This window comes from Brassica rapa, chromosome A09 (genome assembly GCF_000309985.2).
Source record: "Brassica rapa cultivar Chiifu-401-42 chromosome A09, CAAS_Brap_v3.01, whole genome shotgun sequence".
Taxonomy (NCBI): domain Eukaryota; kingdom Viridiplantae; phylum Streptophyta; class Magnoliopsida; order Brassicales; family Brassicaceae; genus Brassica; species Brassica rapa.
This window is the reverse complement of record NC_024803.2, coordinates 44,220,323-44,234,154: the sequence shown is the minus strand read 5'-3', so window position 1 is coordinate 44,234,154 and position 13,832 is coordinate 44,220,323. Positions and strand designations below refer to the sequence as shown.

The 13,832-nt window shown below is 29.3% G+C and overlaps 3 protein-coding genes across 4 annotated transcripts; all 3 read right to left on the bottom strand.

Annotated features, from left to right (window-relative positions):
* Positions 1-6,217: 6,217 nt before the first annotated feature.
* LOC103843611 (putative zinc finger protein CONSTANS-LIKE 11) lies at positions 6,218-8,345 on the bottom strand. Of its 2 annotated transcripts, none has more exons than XM_009120348.3 (4): positions 7,510-8,345; positions 7,233-7,418; positions 6,835-7,121; positions 6,218-6,728 (listed from the first exon to the last, which is right to left on the bottom strand). In XM_009120348.3, exons 1-4 carry the CDS (start codon positions 8,020-8,022, stop codon positions 6,578-6,580), a joined length of 1,137 nt encoding a protein of 378 aa, XP_009118596.3. In that variant the 5' UTR covers positions 8,023-8,345; the 3' UTR covers positions 6,218-6,577. The 2 variants fall into 2 exon arrangements, with proteins under 2 accessions (XP_009118596.3, XP_033135613.1); XM_033279722.1 differs by having other exon boundaries at positions 6,649-6,728; positions 6,831-7,121.
* Positions 8,346-8,579: 234 nt separating this feature from the next.
* On the bottom strand, positions 8,580-11,022 carry LOC103843610 (choline-phosphate cytidylyltransferase 1). Its single transcript, XM_009120347.3, has 8 exons — positions 10,764-11,022; positions 10,412-10,525; positions 10,235-10,330; positions 10,062-10,104; positions 9,811-9,966; positions 9,640-9,720; positions 9,091-9,189; positions 8,580-9,007 (listed from the first exon to the last, which is right to left on the bottom strand). The coding sequence occupies exons 1-8, from the start codon at positions 10,919-10,921 to the stop codon at positions 8,777-8,779; spliced, it is 978 nt and encodes a 325-aa protein (XP_009118595.1). The 5' UTR covers positions 10,922-11,022; the 3' UTR covers positions 8,580-8,776.
* A 103-nt stretch (positions 11,023-11,125) lies between these two features.
* Positions 11,126-13,066, bottom strand: LOC103843609 (probable pectinesterase 8). Its single transcript, XM_009120346.3, has 5 exons — positions 12,602-13,066; positions 12,306-12,477; positions 11,987-12,193; positions 11,537-11,796; positions 11,126-11,452 (listed from the first exon to the last, which is right to left on the bottom strand). Exons 1-5 carry the CDS (start codon positions 13,006-13,008, stop codon positions 11,296-11,298), a joined length of 1,203 nt encoding a protein of 400 aa, XP_009118594.1. The 5' UTR covers positions 13,009-13,066; the 3' UTR covers positions 11,126-11,295.
* Between the last annotated feature and the right edge of the window lie 766 nt (positions 13,067-13,832).

Genomic DNA, 13,832 nt, shown 5'->3' with positions numbered 1-13,832 from the left:
AAGTTTTCATTTTCTTGATAAATATTGTAGATTTGGGATTGTGATTTATAAATTAGGATAGCAAGAATATTTGTGGATATATGAGTATTCTTTAAGAATTATTCATCAATAGATTGTATTTTTAAATAATTTTCTTAAAAACTGCTATTTTTGGAAAGTTTTCATTTTTTTGAGAAAATATTGTAGATTTGGGTTTATGATTTATAAATTAGGATAACAAGAATACTTGTGGATAGATGAGTATTGTTTATGAATTTTTCATCAACAGATTGTATTTTTAAATAATTTTCTTAAAAACTGGTATTTTTGGAAAGTTTTTATTTTCTTAAGAAATATTGTAGATTTGAGATTCTGATTTATAAATTAGGATAACAAGAATACTTGTGGATAGATGAGTATACTTTAAGAATTTTTCATCAATAGGCTGTATTTTTAAATAATTTTCTTAAAAACTGCCATTTTTGGAAAGTTTTCAGTTTTTTGAGAAATATTGTAGATTTGGGATTGTGATTTATAAATTAGGATAACAAGAATATTTGTGGATAGATGAATATTCTTTAAGAATTTTTCATCATTATATTGTATTTTTAAATAATTTTCTTAAAAACTGCCATTTTTGGAAAGTTTTCAGTTTTTTGAGAAATATTGTAGATTTGGGATTGTGAATTATAAATTAGGATAACAAGAATATTTGTGGATAGATGAGTATTCTTTAAAATTTATTCATCAATAGATTGTATTTTTAAGTAATTTTCTTAAAAATGGCTATTTTTGGAAAGTTTTCATTTTTTTGAGAAATATTGTAGATTTGGGTTTGTGATTTATATATTAGGATAACAAGAATACTTGTGGATAGATGAGTATTCTTTAAGAATTTTTCATCAATAGGTTGTATTTTTAAATAATTTTCAGAAAAACTGCTATTTTTGGGAAGCTTTCATTTTCTTGATAAATATTGTAGATTTGGGATTGTGATTTTTAAATTAGGATAACATGAATATTTGTGGATAGATGAGTATTGTTTAAAAAAATTTCATCAATAGGTTGTATTTTTAAATAATTTTCTTAAAAACTGCTATTTTGGGAAAGTTTTTATTTTCTTGAGAAATATTGTAGATTTGGGATTGTTATTTATAAATTAGGATAACAAGAATATTTGTGGATATATGAGTATTCTTTATGAATTTTTCATCAATAGGTTGTATTTTTAAATAATTTTCTTAAAAACTACTATTTTTGGAAAGTATTTTTTTGAGAAATATTGTAGATTTGGGATTTTAATTTATAAATTAGGATAACAAGAATATTTGTGGATATATGAGTATTTTTTAAGAATTTTTCATCAATAGGTTGTATTTTTAAATAATTTTCTTAAAAACTGCTATTTTGGGAAAGTTTTCATTTTCTTGAGAAATATTGTAGATTTGGGATTGTGATTTTTTAATTAGGATAACAAGAATATTTTTGGATAGATGAGTATTCTTTAAGAATTATTCATCAATAGATTGTATTTTAAAATAATTTTCTTAAAAACAGCTATTTTTGGAAAGTTTTCATTTTTTTGAGAAATATTGTAGATTTGGGTTTGTGATTTACAAATTAGTATAACAAGAATACTTGTGGATAGATGAGTATTCTTAAAGAATTTTTCATCAATATGTTGTATTTTAAAATAATTTTCTTAAAAACTGCTATTTTTGGAAAGTTTTCATTTTCTTGAGAAATGTTGTAGATTTGGGATTGTGATTTTTAAATTAGGATAACATGAATATTTGTGGATAGATGAGTATTTTTTAAGAATTTTTCATCTATAGGTTGTATTTAAAATAATTTTTTTAAAAACTGCTATTTTTGGAAAGTTTTCATTTTTTTGAGAAATATTGTAGATTTGGGTTTGTGATTTTTAAATTAGGATAACAAGAATATTTGTGGATATATGAGTATTCTTTAAGAATTATTCATCAATAGATTGTATTTTTAAATAATTTTCTTAAAAACTGCTATTTTTGGAAAGTTTTTATTTTTTCGAGAAAATATTGTAGATTTGGGTTTGTGATTTATAAATTAGGATAACAAGAATACTTGTGGATAGATGAGTATTCTTTATGAATTTTTCACCTATCGGCTGTATTTTTAAATAATTTTCTTAAAAATTGCTATTTATGGAAAGTTTTCATTTTCTTGAGAAATATTGTAGATTTGGGATTGTGATTTATAAATTAGGATAACAAGAATATTTGTGGATAGATGATTATTTTTTAAGAATTTTGTATCAATAGGTTGTATTTTTAAATAATTTTCTTAAACACTCTTATTTTGGAGAAAGTTTTTATTTTCTTGAGAAATATTGTAGATTTCTGAATGTGATTTTTAAATTAGGATAACAAGAATATTTGTGGATAGATAGTATTCTTTAAGAATTTTTCATCAATAGGTTGTATTTTTAAATAATTTTCTTTAAAACTGATATTTTTGGAAAATTTTCATTTTCTTGAGAAATATTGTATATTTAGGATTGTGATTTTTAAATTAGGATAACAAGATTATTTGTGGATAGATGAATATTCTTTAAGAATTATTCATCAATAGATTGTATTTTTAAATATTTTTCTTAAAAACTGCTATTTTTGGAAAGTTTTCATTTTTTTTAGAAATATTGTAGATTTTGGTTTGTGATTTATAAATTAGGATAACAAGAATACTTGTGGATGATGAGTATTCTTTATGAATTTTTCATCAAATGGTTGTATTTTTAAATAATTTTCTTAAAAATTGCTATTTTTGGAAAGTTTTCATTTTCTTGAGAAATATTGTAGATTTGGGATTGTGATTTATAAATTAGGATAACAAGAATATTTGTTGATAGATGATTATTTTTTAAGAATTTTGTATCAACAGGTTGTATTTTTAAATAATTTTCTTAAACACTGCTATTTTGGAGAAAGTTTTTATTTTCTTGAAAAATATTGTAGATTTCTGAATGTGATTTTTAAATTAGGATAACAAGAATATTTGTGGATAGATAGTATTCTTTAAGAATTTTTCATCAATAGGTTGTATTTTTAAATAATTTTCTTTAAAACTGTTATTTTTGGAAATATTTCATTTTCTTGAGAAATATTGTAGATTTAGGATTGTGATTTTTAAATTAGGATAACAAGATTATTTGTGGATAGATGAATATTCTTTAAGAATTATTCATCAATAGATTGTATTTTTAAATATTTTTCTTAAAAACTGCTATTTTTGGAAAGTTTTCATTTTTTTTAGAAATATTGTAGATTTGGGTTTGTGATTTATAAATTAGGATAACAAGAATACTTGTGGATAGATGAGTATTTTTTAAGAATTTTTCATCAAAAGGTTGTATTTTTAAATAATTTTCTTAAAAACTGCTATTTTTGGAAAGTTTTTATTTTCTTGAGAAATATTGTAGATTTGAGATTCTGATTTATAAATTAGGATAACAAGAATACTAATGGATAGATGAGTATTCTTTAAGAATTTTTCATCAATAGGTTGTATTTTTAAATAATTTTCTTAAAAACTTTCATTTTTGGAAAGTTTTCAGTTTTTTGAGAAATATTGAAGATTTGGGATTTTGATTTATAAATTAGGATAACAAGAATACTTTTGGATAGATGAGTATTCTTTAAGAATTTTTCATCAATATGTTGTATTTTTAAATAATTTTCTTAAAAACTGCCATTTTTGGAAAGTTTTCAGTTTTTTGAGAAATATTGTAGATTTGAGATTGTGATTTAGAAATTAGAATAACAAGAATATTTGTGGATAGATGATTATTCTATAAGAATTTTTCATCAATAGGTTGTATTTTTAAATAATTTTCTTAAAAATTGCTATTTTTGGAAAGTTTTCATTTTTTTATAAATATTGTAGATTTGAGATTGTGATTTATAAATTAGGATAACAAGAATATTTGTGCATAGATGAGTATTCTATAAGAATTTTTCATCGATAAGTTGTATTTTTAAATATTTTTTAAAAAAACGGTTATTTTAGGAAAGTTTTTATTTTCTTGAGAAATATTGTAGATTTGGGATTGTGATTTATAAATTAGGATAAAAAGAATATTTGTGGATAGATGAGTATTCTTTAAAAATTATTCATCAATAGATTGTATTTTAATATAATTTTCTTAAAAACAACTATTTTTGGAAAGTTTTCATTTTTTTGAGAAGTATGGTAGATTTGGGTTTGTGATTTATAAGTTAGGATAACAAGAATACTTGTGGATAGATGAGTATTCTTTAAGAATTTTTCATCAATAGGTTGTATTTTTAAATAATTTTCTTTAAAACTGCTATTTTTGGAAAGTTTTCATTTTCTTGAGAAATATTGGATTGTGATTTTTAAATTAGGATAACAAGATTATTTGTGGATAGATGAATATTCTTTAAGAATTATTCATCAATAGATTGTATTTTTAAATAATTTTCTTAAAGACTGCTATTTTTGGAAAGTTTTCATTTTCTTGAGAAATATTGTAGATTTGGGATTCTGATTTATAAATTAGGATAACAAGAATATTTGTGGATAGATGAGTGTTCTTTAAGAATTATTCATCAGTAGATTGTATTTTTAAATAATTCTCTTTAAAACTGCTATTTTTGAAAAGTTTTCATTTTCTTGAGAAATATTGTAAATTTGGGTTTGTGATTTATAAATTAGGATAAACAGAATATTTTATGGATAGATGAGTATTGTTTAAGAATTTTTCACCAATAGGTTGTATTTTTAAATAATTTTCTTAGAAATTGCTATTTTTAGAAAGTTTTCATTTTCTTGAGAAATATTATAGAATTGGGATTGTGATATATAAATTAGGATAACAAGATTATTTGTGGATAGATGAGTATTATTTACGATTTTTTCATCAATATGTTGTATTTTTAAATAACTTTCTCAAAAAGTGCTATTTTTGGGAAGTTTTCATTTTTGTGAGAAATATTGTAGATTTGGGTTTATGATTAATAAATTAGGATAACAAGAATACTTGTGGATAGATGAGTATTCTTTAAGAATTTTTCATCAATATGTTGTATTGTTAAATAATTTTCTTAAAAACTGTTATTTTTGGAAAGTTTTCATTTTCTTAAGAAATATTGTAGATTTGAGATTGTGATTTATAAATTAGGATAACAAGAATATTTGTGAATAGATGAGTATTCTTTAAGAATTTTTCATCAATATTTGTATTTTTAAATAATTTTCTTAAAAACTATCATTTTTGGAAAGTTTTCATTTTCTTGAGAAATACTGTAGATTTGGGTTTGTGATTTATAAATTAGGATAACAAAAATATTTGTGGATAGATGAGTATTCTTTAAGATTTTTTCATCAATATGTTATATTTTTAAATAATTTTCTTAAAACCTGCTATTTTTGGAAAGTTTTCATTTACTTGAAAAATATTGTAGATTTGAGATTGTGATTTATAAATTAGGATAACAAGAATATTTGTGGATAGATTAGTATTCTTTAAGAAATGTTCATCAATAGGTTGTATTTTTAAATAATTTTCTTAAAAACTGTTATTTTTGGAAGGTTTTAATTTTCTGGGAAATATTGTAGATTTGAGTTTGTGATTTATAAATTAGGATAACAAGAATACTTGGGGATAGATGAGTATTCTTTAAGAATTTTTCATCAATATTTTGTATTTTTAAATAATTTTTTTAAAAATTGCTATTTTTGAAAAAATTTCATTTTCTTGAGAAATATTGTAGATTTGGGATTCTGATATATAAAATAGGATAACAAGAATATTTGTGGATAAATGAGTATTCTTTAAGATTTGTTTATCAATATTTTGTATTTTTAAATAATTTTCTTAAAAACTGCTATTTTTGAAAAGTTTTCATTTTCTTAAGAAATATTGTAAATTTGGGATTGTGATTTATAAATTAGGATAACAAAAACATTTGTGGATATTTAAGTATTTTTCGTCAATATGTTGTATGTTAAAATATTTTTTTAAAAAACTGTTATTTTTGGAAAGTTTTGATAAACAATAATATATTTATTTTATCCCGCGTAATTGTAACCTAGTTAAAAAGAATTACCAATCATTTGGACATTAGGGGAAACATCATTAAATCGGTGAAGAACTTCTATTAAAAATTGCTATGAGCAAACACCTACACTATGTTCTGCTTCTTGGAGACTAATCATTTTTTTCTCTTTGACTGTCATATCAAAGTCTCTGAGGCAAAAGCGAGCCTTCCTTTTCCTTACATATACATGGACGGACACTTAGGTTGAAAAAAAGTTCTCTAGCTAGAATTGAAATGTATTATTGTTTATCAAAACATTAATACCATAATAATAAAAGCTCCCCCCTGCCAAAAAAAAGTCTCTTTTAATAATGTAAGTGTTTGACCTCTCTATCAAAATTAAAAAAAGCGTACGTCGTCGTACTATAACTAATTTTCTGGGCAATAAAAAAAGAGAGTCTAAACACATCATGGAGCCATAACGAAGATGATCGATCATATGGTTGCACGCATCTTTTTATTAGGTCTTCGTTTATTAGCCTCTTTGATCAACTTTTTAATTAGGTCTTGGTTTTATAAACCTCTTTGGTAGTATTATTGGCTCGTGGGTCATAATCATATTCTGCATCAGCTTTTGTAAATCTTCCTTTCAGTCGTTTCTTCGTATCAGCTGAAGACTTTCGAGATTCATATCTAATTTTCTTCCCAAACCTGCATGCATTCAATATAACCTTAATATTGTACGTATAATTTTTCTTTTGGTGTTATCTATACGTTAAATGCAATATATCTCATGAAATAATAAAATAATACCTACTTGCGTTTCTTTTTCTTTTCAAGATATCTCTTCTTTGCCTCTAATCGATACTGGGGTGTGTATATAGGAGATTCAAGTAATTGATCATCCCATGGTAACATCTCATCGACATCAGTCAGAATCAACTGCGATGGTCGACACTCATCATGAATATGAGCGTTAGGGAATAATATTCCAACATTATTATTGGTCTCCTCCTTTGCCTTTGATTGAATCATTTGATTCGTGTTGGAATCTTCGCAACTTGCATTACCCAAAGCTTCAATGTTGTAATCTGTATGTATAACCTATGACATACCCGATGATGAAGCCAATATAATCTTTAACCAAAAAAGTAGAGAAAGATAATTAATCAAAACATCAATTTGCGATAGATTTATGTTGATGTTTGCTACTACCTCGGTTGTGATTTCATCATTGTGTTTCATTATTGCATCGATTAGTTGATCGGTTAGGATCAATTCTTCCCTGTAAAGATATTCTTTTTGGTCTAATAGTACTCCCTTGTTGTCATCAAAATTGTTCAACCAAACATTCTCTATATCTTTAGTTTCGTAACCTTCCAAACCTGAATATGAAAAATCCTGCGTAGAGTGACACGTCAAAATAAGAACACAAATGTATCATCATAATAATATAATCCCAGACACATCTAAACTAACCATAAGAATATACCTTAGAATTGTCCATATAATCGGGCTGAAGCATTTGCCCTCGTTGATCACTATTATTCTTTGTATGATTATCAAAATTTTGAAAAATGACAGAGGAAGATGATGATGAGTCCCCATTTTTGGGAGATAATGGAACAAAGTGATATCCCCAACTGAGATCAGTTAAAGAAGATGACAAAGAGGAGGAAAAAGAATCAAGATCGAGATCTCGTGGAAAACTATAACCAGAATGATTATTAGAAACATTACAAAAAGGAAAACGTGAGGTGACGGTGGCGTTTGGAACGCATGTTTGGCATAGGCACAATCCTTGCTCAAGGCACTGGACATCTGCGGCCTGCGAAACGCATTTTTCGCACAACAGAAGCCGCGAGTGATCGGGACTATCCATAGTCACATAGTGGTGTAACTTCCGGTCACATTGAGAACAAATCCTAGCCAAATGTGTCTTACAATAAACAACGGCTTTTCCCATATTGCAATGGTCGCACATTGGTGAACTCATTATATGCATTTTTTTCAAAAAAAAAAATAAAAAAAAAAAAAACCAACGAACAAAATTTAGCAATCTGATCTGAGATTTTCAGATTGAGATATACACAAACCACACGTAATAGGCTTCTGCTTTTCCCAGCTTGTGTTCTCTTAATTTATAGTAAACGTGCTAAGGATCACGCTAAGTGAATTAGCACGTGCTAAATGTGGACATGCCTGTAGATCGGGATATTCCGTTTGCTTTCGATTTTTTCAACTTAAGAAAAAGATTTGTTATAAGGATCTTAGCTTTTGAATCTAAATTTACATAGAACAGAATTATATTTCAAAATTATGGTTATTTGGGGTCTAAATCTTTATCCATGTTATACCAATGTCGGAAAAAATTAGTGACATATATGTCACGTAAAGAAAATAGTATCTTTTGAAATTTTGTCATTAACCAGGCCTAACCAAAAACATAACTCACTGAAATCACCAATTAGAACATCTAATGTTATATGGTTTTAAAAAAAATTAAACCAAACAAGAAATATTAAAACAATGCATGGTTATAATTTTTTTTTTGAACAATCATGGTTATAATTTATAAACTAAATTATACAAAATAAAACAAAAATCTAATAAAAAGGGGGCAGCAAAAGGATTGTGTTTAAAAAGAAGATCACACAAATGTTTTCTAAACTCTTGTAGCTAACTAATAAGTCATTTGATAAGCATTTTACTGCAACAGTGAACAATAGGGCACTGAAACAACATACAATTTTGTTCCTCTAGTTACTTTTTAATGCTTTTGAGGCACTACATTGCTCTTCAATCTCGTCATAGTACTCTTCTTCATCGTCTTCGTTGTCTTCACAGCTGTCAACAATGTCATGCTCGAAATATTCTTCGTAGAACTGTTCCTCCGTGTCTTTATGCTGACCGTTTTGACCCGTCTCGAGCAATTCTTTGGACTCTTGTCTCATTAACTTCTCTTGGATACGGTCTCTGATGGCAGTTCCCTAATATATATACAAGTTATTGTTTTATGACAGATTAGTCCAAAATCACGAAAAGAGGCTTTTATTTAGGTTTGCTAACTTACCATCTTATGGCAGCCTTCTTCAAACATTTCAAGGAATCCAGCTACCCAACGATCTGCATTCTCCACCCACTCATTACGTACCATTTTCACAGTTTGGATCTGCAAGGATTAGAACGAGTTTGATAGATTAGAGGGTAATAAATCTATGTAGTGTTAACCAAATCATTAAAACTCGATATCAGATATCAAAGTTATCAGAGATCTTAAAGAGAGAGAGAGCTCCACCACAAGACATAATACAGTTTTCATGCGTGGGCTTAACCACACTCGCAAACTGTATGCCACTAAAGTCTAAGATAGATAATTCAACCACTTGGTGTGCCATATTTAAACAGAAGAATCCTGACGACAAACTCTCAAAAATAGAAGGTACATAAACTAGAACAATGATAGTGTCAAGAGCTAAGATAACTACATAACCTTTAACACTTGGTATGCCGTATTCAATGATAGTGTCTCAAGAGCTAAGATAACTACATAACCTTTAACACTATAAACAAGGGACTCAGGATGATCAATCTACAAAGGAAATGTGAGTGAAATACAAACCTTTTCACCAACTTTCTCTTGTTGTGCTTTGACCTTCTCCTGAAGTTTCTTCAGCCTCATATTAACTCTAAGTCTCTTCTCCTGTTCCAAGTCAACACATCCAAAGTTTACTCCTAAGTAGAGAAAATTTCAAAACAACAAGATGAGAAAGGTCGAGAAATGATGTCATACTTTCACAAAGCTAACTCCAAGATCCTCCCTTGAGTATCCCCTGTCAAGGTTACGCATGACATACTGGTTATAATCTTTCACTATCCTCATTATTATATCCGAAGTAGATATCCCTTCAGTTCGCTTAGTCTCCTTGAACCTCCCTACTTTTTTGACCTGCGATGAAAACTCAGTTAAAAACATAAACTGACTATCATAGCCACAGATAACGTCAACCGAAGAAAAGAGTATGAATATCGACTCAGACTCACAAACTCATAGACATCTTTTCCAGCTCCACTGGCATCAGCATACCTGTGGATAATATATATACAAATAAGCTTAGTCTACAGTGAGAATAAAGCTGATAGTTTGAAACAAACTTCACTATTCAACACTAAAGTCCTGCATTCTTTTTACAAGACAAGTGATAAAGAAAGCTTACGGAAGAGCATCATGGGCAACATAGGCAATACGGTGCTTGTCAAGAAACTCTTGGTTGATCACCCACGGTGCATCAGGGATAACTTCATCCACCCATCTGCATGACGAAACTGGTTAACCATAACCATCACTAGCAGTACTAACACAAGCAAACATTAGTGAGAAAAACAAAAATTACTTGCAATGTCGAAGAGATTCATATCGTTCTTGGTCATTCATCACAGTCTTTCCCTTGTACTTGTGAGTGGTATCATCATTGCAGCATCCCACAAGAAGGTAAGTGTTTGGAAACCTGCTTGGCCAATACCATCAACAGTGCACACAAGAGATTAGAATCAAAATCAATACCGTATGCCATTACATATCTAGACTAAAATCAATACTAAGATACTCTAATTCACATAAGCTTTCTCGTTGCGCGAGATACTATCACCATAAACCACAAACAAACACATTGCCACAGCTAACCAAATCGAATCAAAGACTGAACAATGAGGAAACATTCGCGGCGAGAGATAACAAGTACTAACGATTTCTTAGCTTGTTCGAGAGATCGAGCGTGACCGAAGTGGAACAGATCGTAGATCCCATCTGCGTAGACACGGATTGGAGGATCAGAGGGAGGCGAACTCTCCGTGACGGCGGCTGAACGTCCGTCTCCGTTACGATCTCCGGCGACGTTAGTCATAACTTCCGATAGGTTGCAGAATTCGCCAAGGTGCGAGCGTTGTTCCTCTTTATTCTCTCGAGCAGCATTTTCCCGAGGAATATGCGGAGCATGTGAAGAAGATGCAATTGCAAATTAATGTTTTTTCTAAATTGAACCGAACCGGCCGGTCCGATTATGGTTAATATACATTTGAGTTACTATACTCTTGGTTAAGCAACAAAATTAGGAACTCCACGATTAGATTGGAGAACTGTTAATTAATGTCTAGATTATGTTCAACAAGTTTTACATGTACAACTCATTTCGCATTTTTTTTTATTTCAGTCCCGTAAACACAATTTGTTACTGTACTGTTATAGACAATAGAGTTAGAGATTATGATTTATCTCTAATTAAAGATCGGATAATTGTAACCACTGGTCTCCATCAATAAAAGTCACGTTAACGAACTCAGCAACTTGAGTGTCATTCAGCTTCTGAACATACGGTGCCCTTTTCGAAACATCAGCTCCTGGTCCCGAACAATTATACTCTCCATAGAATATTGTCCTAACCCCAACAAAGAAAAATATGGATCTTAGTATTATTCTTGTTAAATCAACCTTCGGTAAGAAAATAAAAGTGTGTGCTTACGCATCCCTTGAGGGGTCGTTGAAGTTGTTCCAGCCTTCAGATGCAATAACATCGGTCATATAAGTGGAAACAAAGATGACACGTGAATAAGGCCTCCATGCACGACCTAGCCACACATGTCCAGTGCCACCTATTGTGCAGTTGACAAAGGCAAAGCCACTGTTCTCATCCTTTGAGTTACGGCCATTAGCAGTCACGGCTCCGTTGACCGACTTTGACCCTGGGCTCACTTGGTTCGCCATTGATATTATTTGACAGTCCTAATAGGAGAAAACTTATTACACAACCATACCAAATTTTAACTTGGACTTAATGTAACTTGCATGTACTTCTTTTTGGCTCGTAGATATTTGTTTATAAATTTAATAAGTTATTGTTTATAACGTCGATAAAATGAAGTCCATTAAACTATATAACGAAAAGTCTAATTATCTAAGTAAATATATGTACCTGGTAGAGAGATTTAGCGTTGCCGAAGATGAAGTCAATGGAGCCTTGAATGTAGCAATTCTTGAAGTAATGACGACCTCTATCGTCATGAAGAGTGTCTTGAGCTCCAAAGAAACCACATCCCAAAAACGCAGATTGATCTCCCCCGATTCTTATCGCCACCGCCTGAGCTCCTACATCTCCAGGCTTCGGTATAGGAGCCACGTTCTGTCACCAAAATATATCCCAAGACTAATATATATATATATTTCATTCTAGGTTTTCTAGCCTTTCAATTTAAGTATGGTATATTGCTTGTGTCAAAAGGTAATGAAATTACCATGAAACTTATGTTCTTAGCGACGAACTGAGAACCAAAGACTTGAACCGTGGCACAATAAAAAGTGCCGTTAGCCGAGTAGGCCGTATCGTTCCAAGCTATGGCTGTCGTCTCGAACCCTTGTCCTTGTAACGTGATATTTGGCTTAGTCTTCGGAATCACCACTTTTTCACTGCCACACAATAAGTATATTTTATTTACTTTTACGTATTAATATTTTTACTATAAATTAATAATTAAACAGGATCGTTATAACAATTACTTAGTGGAACAAAAAGGTTATCACGAAAACATACTAGTACATGCCGGAGTTGATCCATATCACGTTTCTTTTCTGGCTAAAGTTTCCGATTGCGTCCACGGCTGATTGCACTGTCGTGAAATTGCAGCAGCCTTTCTTATCGACGCAGAGATAGGACGTCGTATCGGTGTCTGGTGGAGGTATGTTTTTGGGGAAATCGTCGCATATTGATACTTTCTTTTTGGTATCAGATGGTTTTTTATGGTGGTGGTGATGATGATGGTGGTGGCGGCTGTAAACGGAAGTTATAGCTGAATATGATATAGCTTTGATTGTATGCAGAACATCGAAAGGATTGTGCATGAAGGCTCTAGGATGTGTGTCAAATAGAGTTTTGGATGCTAAAATGGCCACGATGGCAATTCCTATAGATAGAGGTAATGAAATTGTTCTAAATTTCATATTTTTGGAACAAAATGATATTTGGAGAAAAAAAAAGTATTTGGAAAATTTTCAGGTTGTTGTTTTTCTTAAGAGGGAAGGGGTAGAAGGAACTTGATGAATAGGAGAATGCAAAAAATAGACATATATTTATACGAACAAGGTAATGAGAAACATGAAATTGCATGAAGTATAAGGATTTGTTGGAATGCCTTGCAAATTACCCTTTTCTAATCTTTGCTTTCTTATAATATTAAACAATCCCAATCGACCAACCAAAAATGCTCATAACTTCTACAAGAAACATTAGAAAGAAATATTTACATGTATCAACTTATCTCAACTGTGAAGTGATTATAATATATAGGAATTGTAAATATATGTAGTGTGTATAACTCATAAAAAGGATTATTCATATATATTATGTTAATCATTTAGATGGATAAATTATATACAGGTACATTTTGTTGTTGTTATACCAAAGAAAGAAACACTTCAATTCTAGATATGCATTTTCAATAACTCATTATTTGGAAGTTGGGTACACATTTAAAGTTATTGATTAGTTATTTGACTATTTTGTCTTTAACTTTATGAAAAACTAGGATAAGGCTATGATACAAAAATATACTCCCCTTGTATCATTTTAAGAGGTGTTTAAGGTTTTTGCACAAATATTAAGAAAATAAATTTTTTTATGTAATTAGCTTGGGTAATATTAAATAAAACTAATTCAACCAATAAGAAAAAGATGCAGTATTTTATAATTGGTCAAAATTTTAAAATTTCATTAAATTTCACCTATAATTGTGAGAACATTACATATTTTGAAACAAAATTAAAAT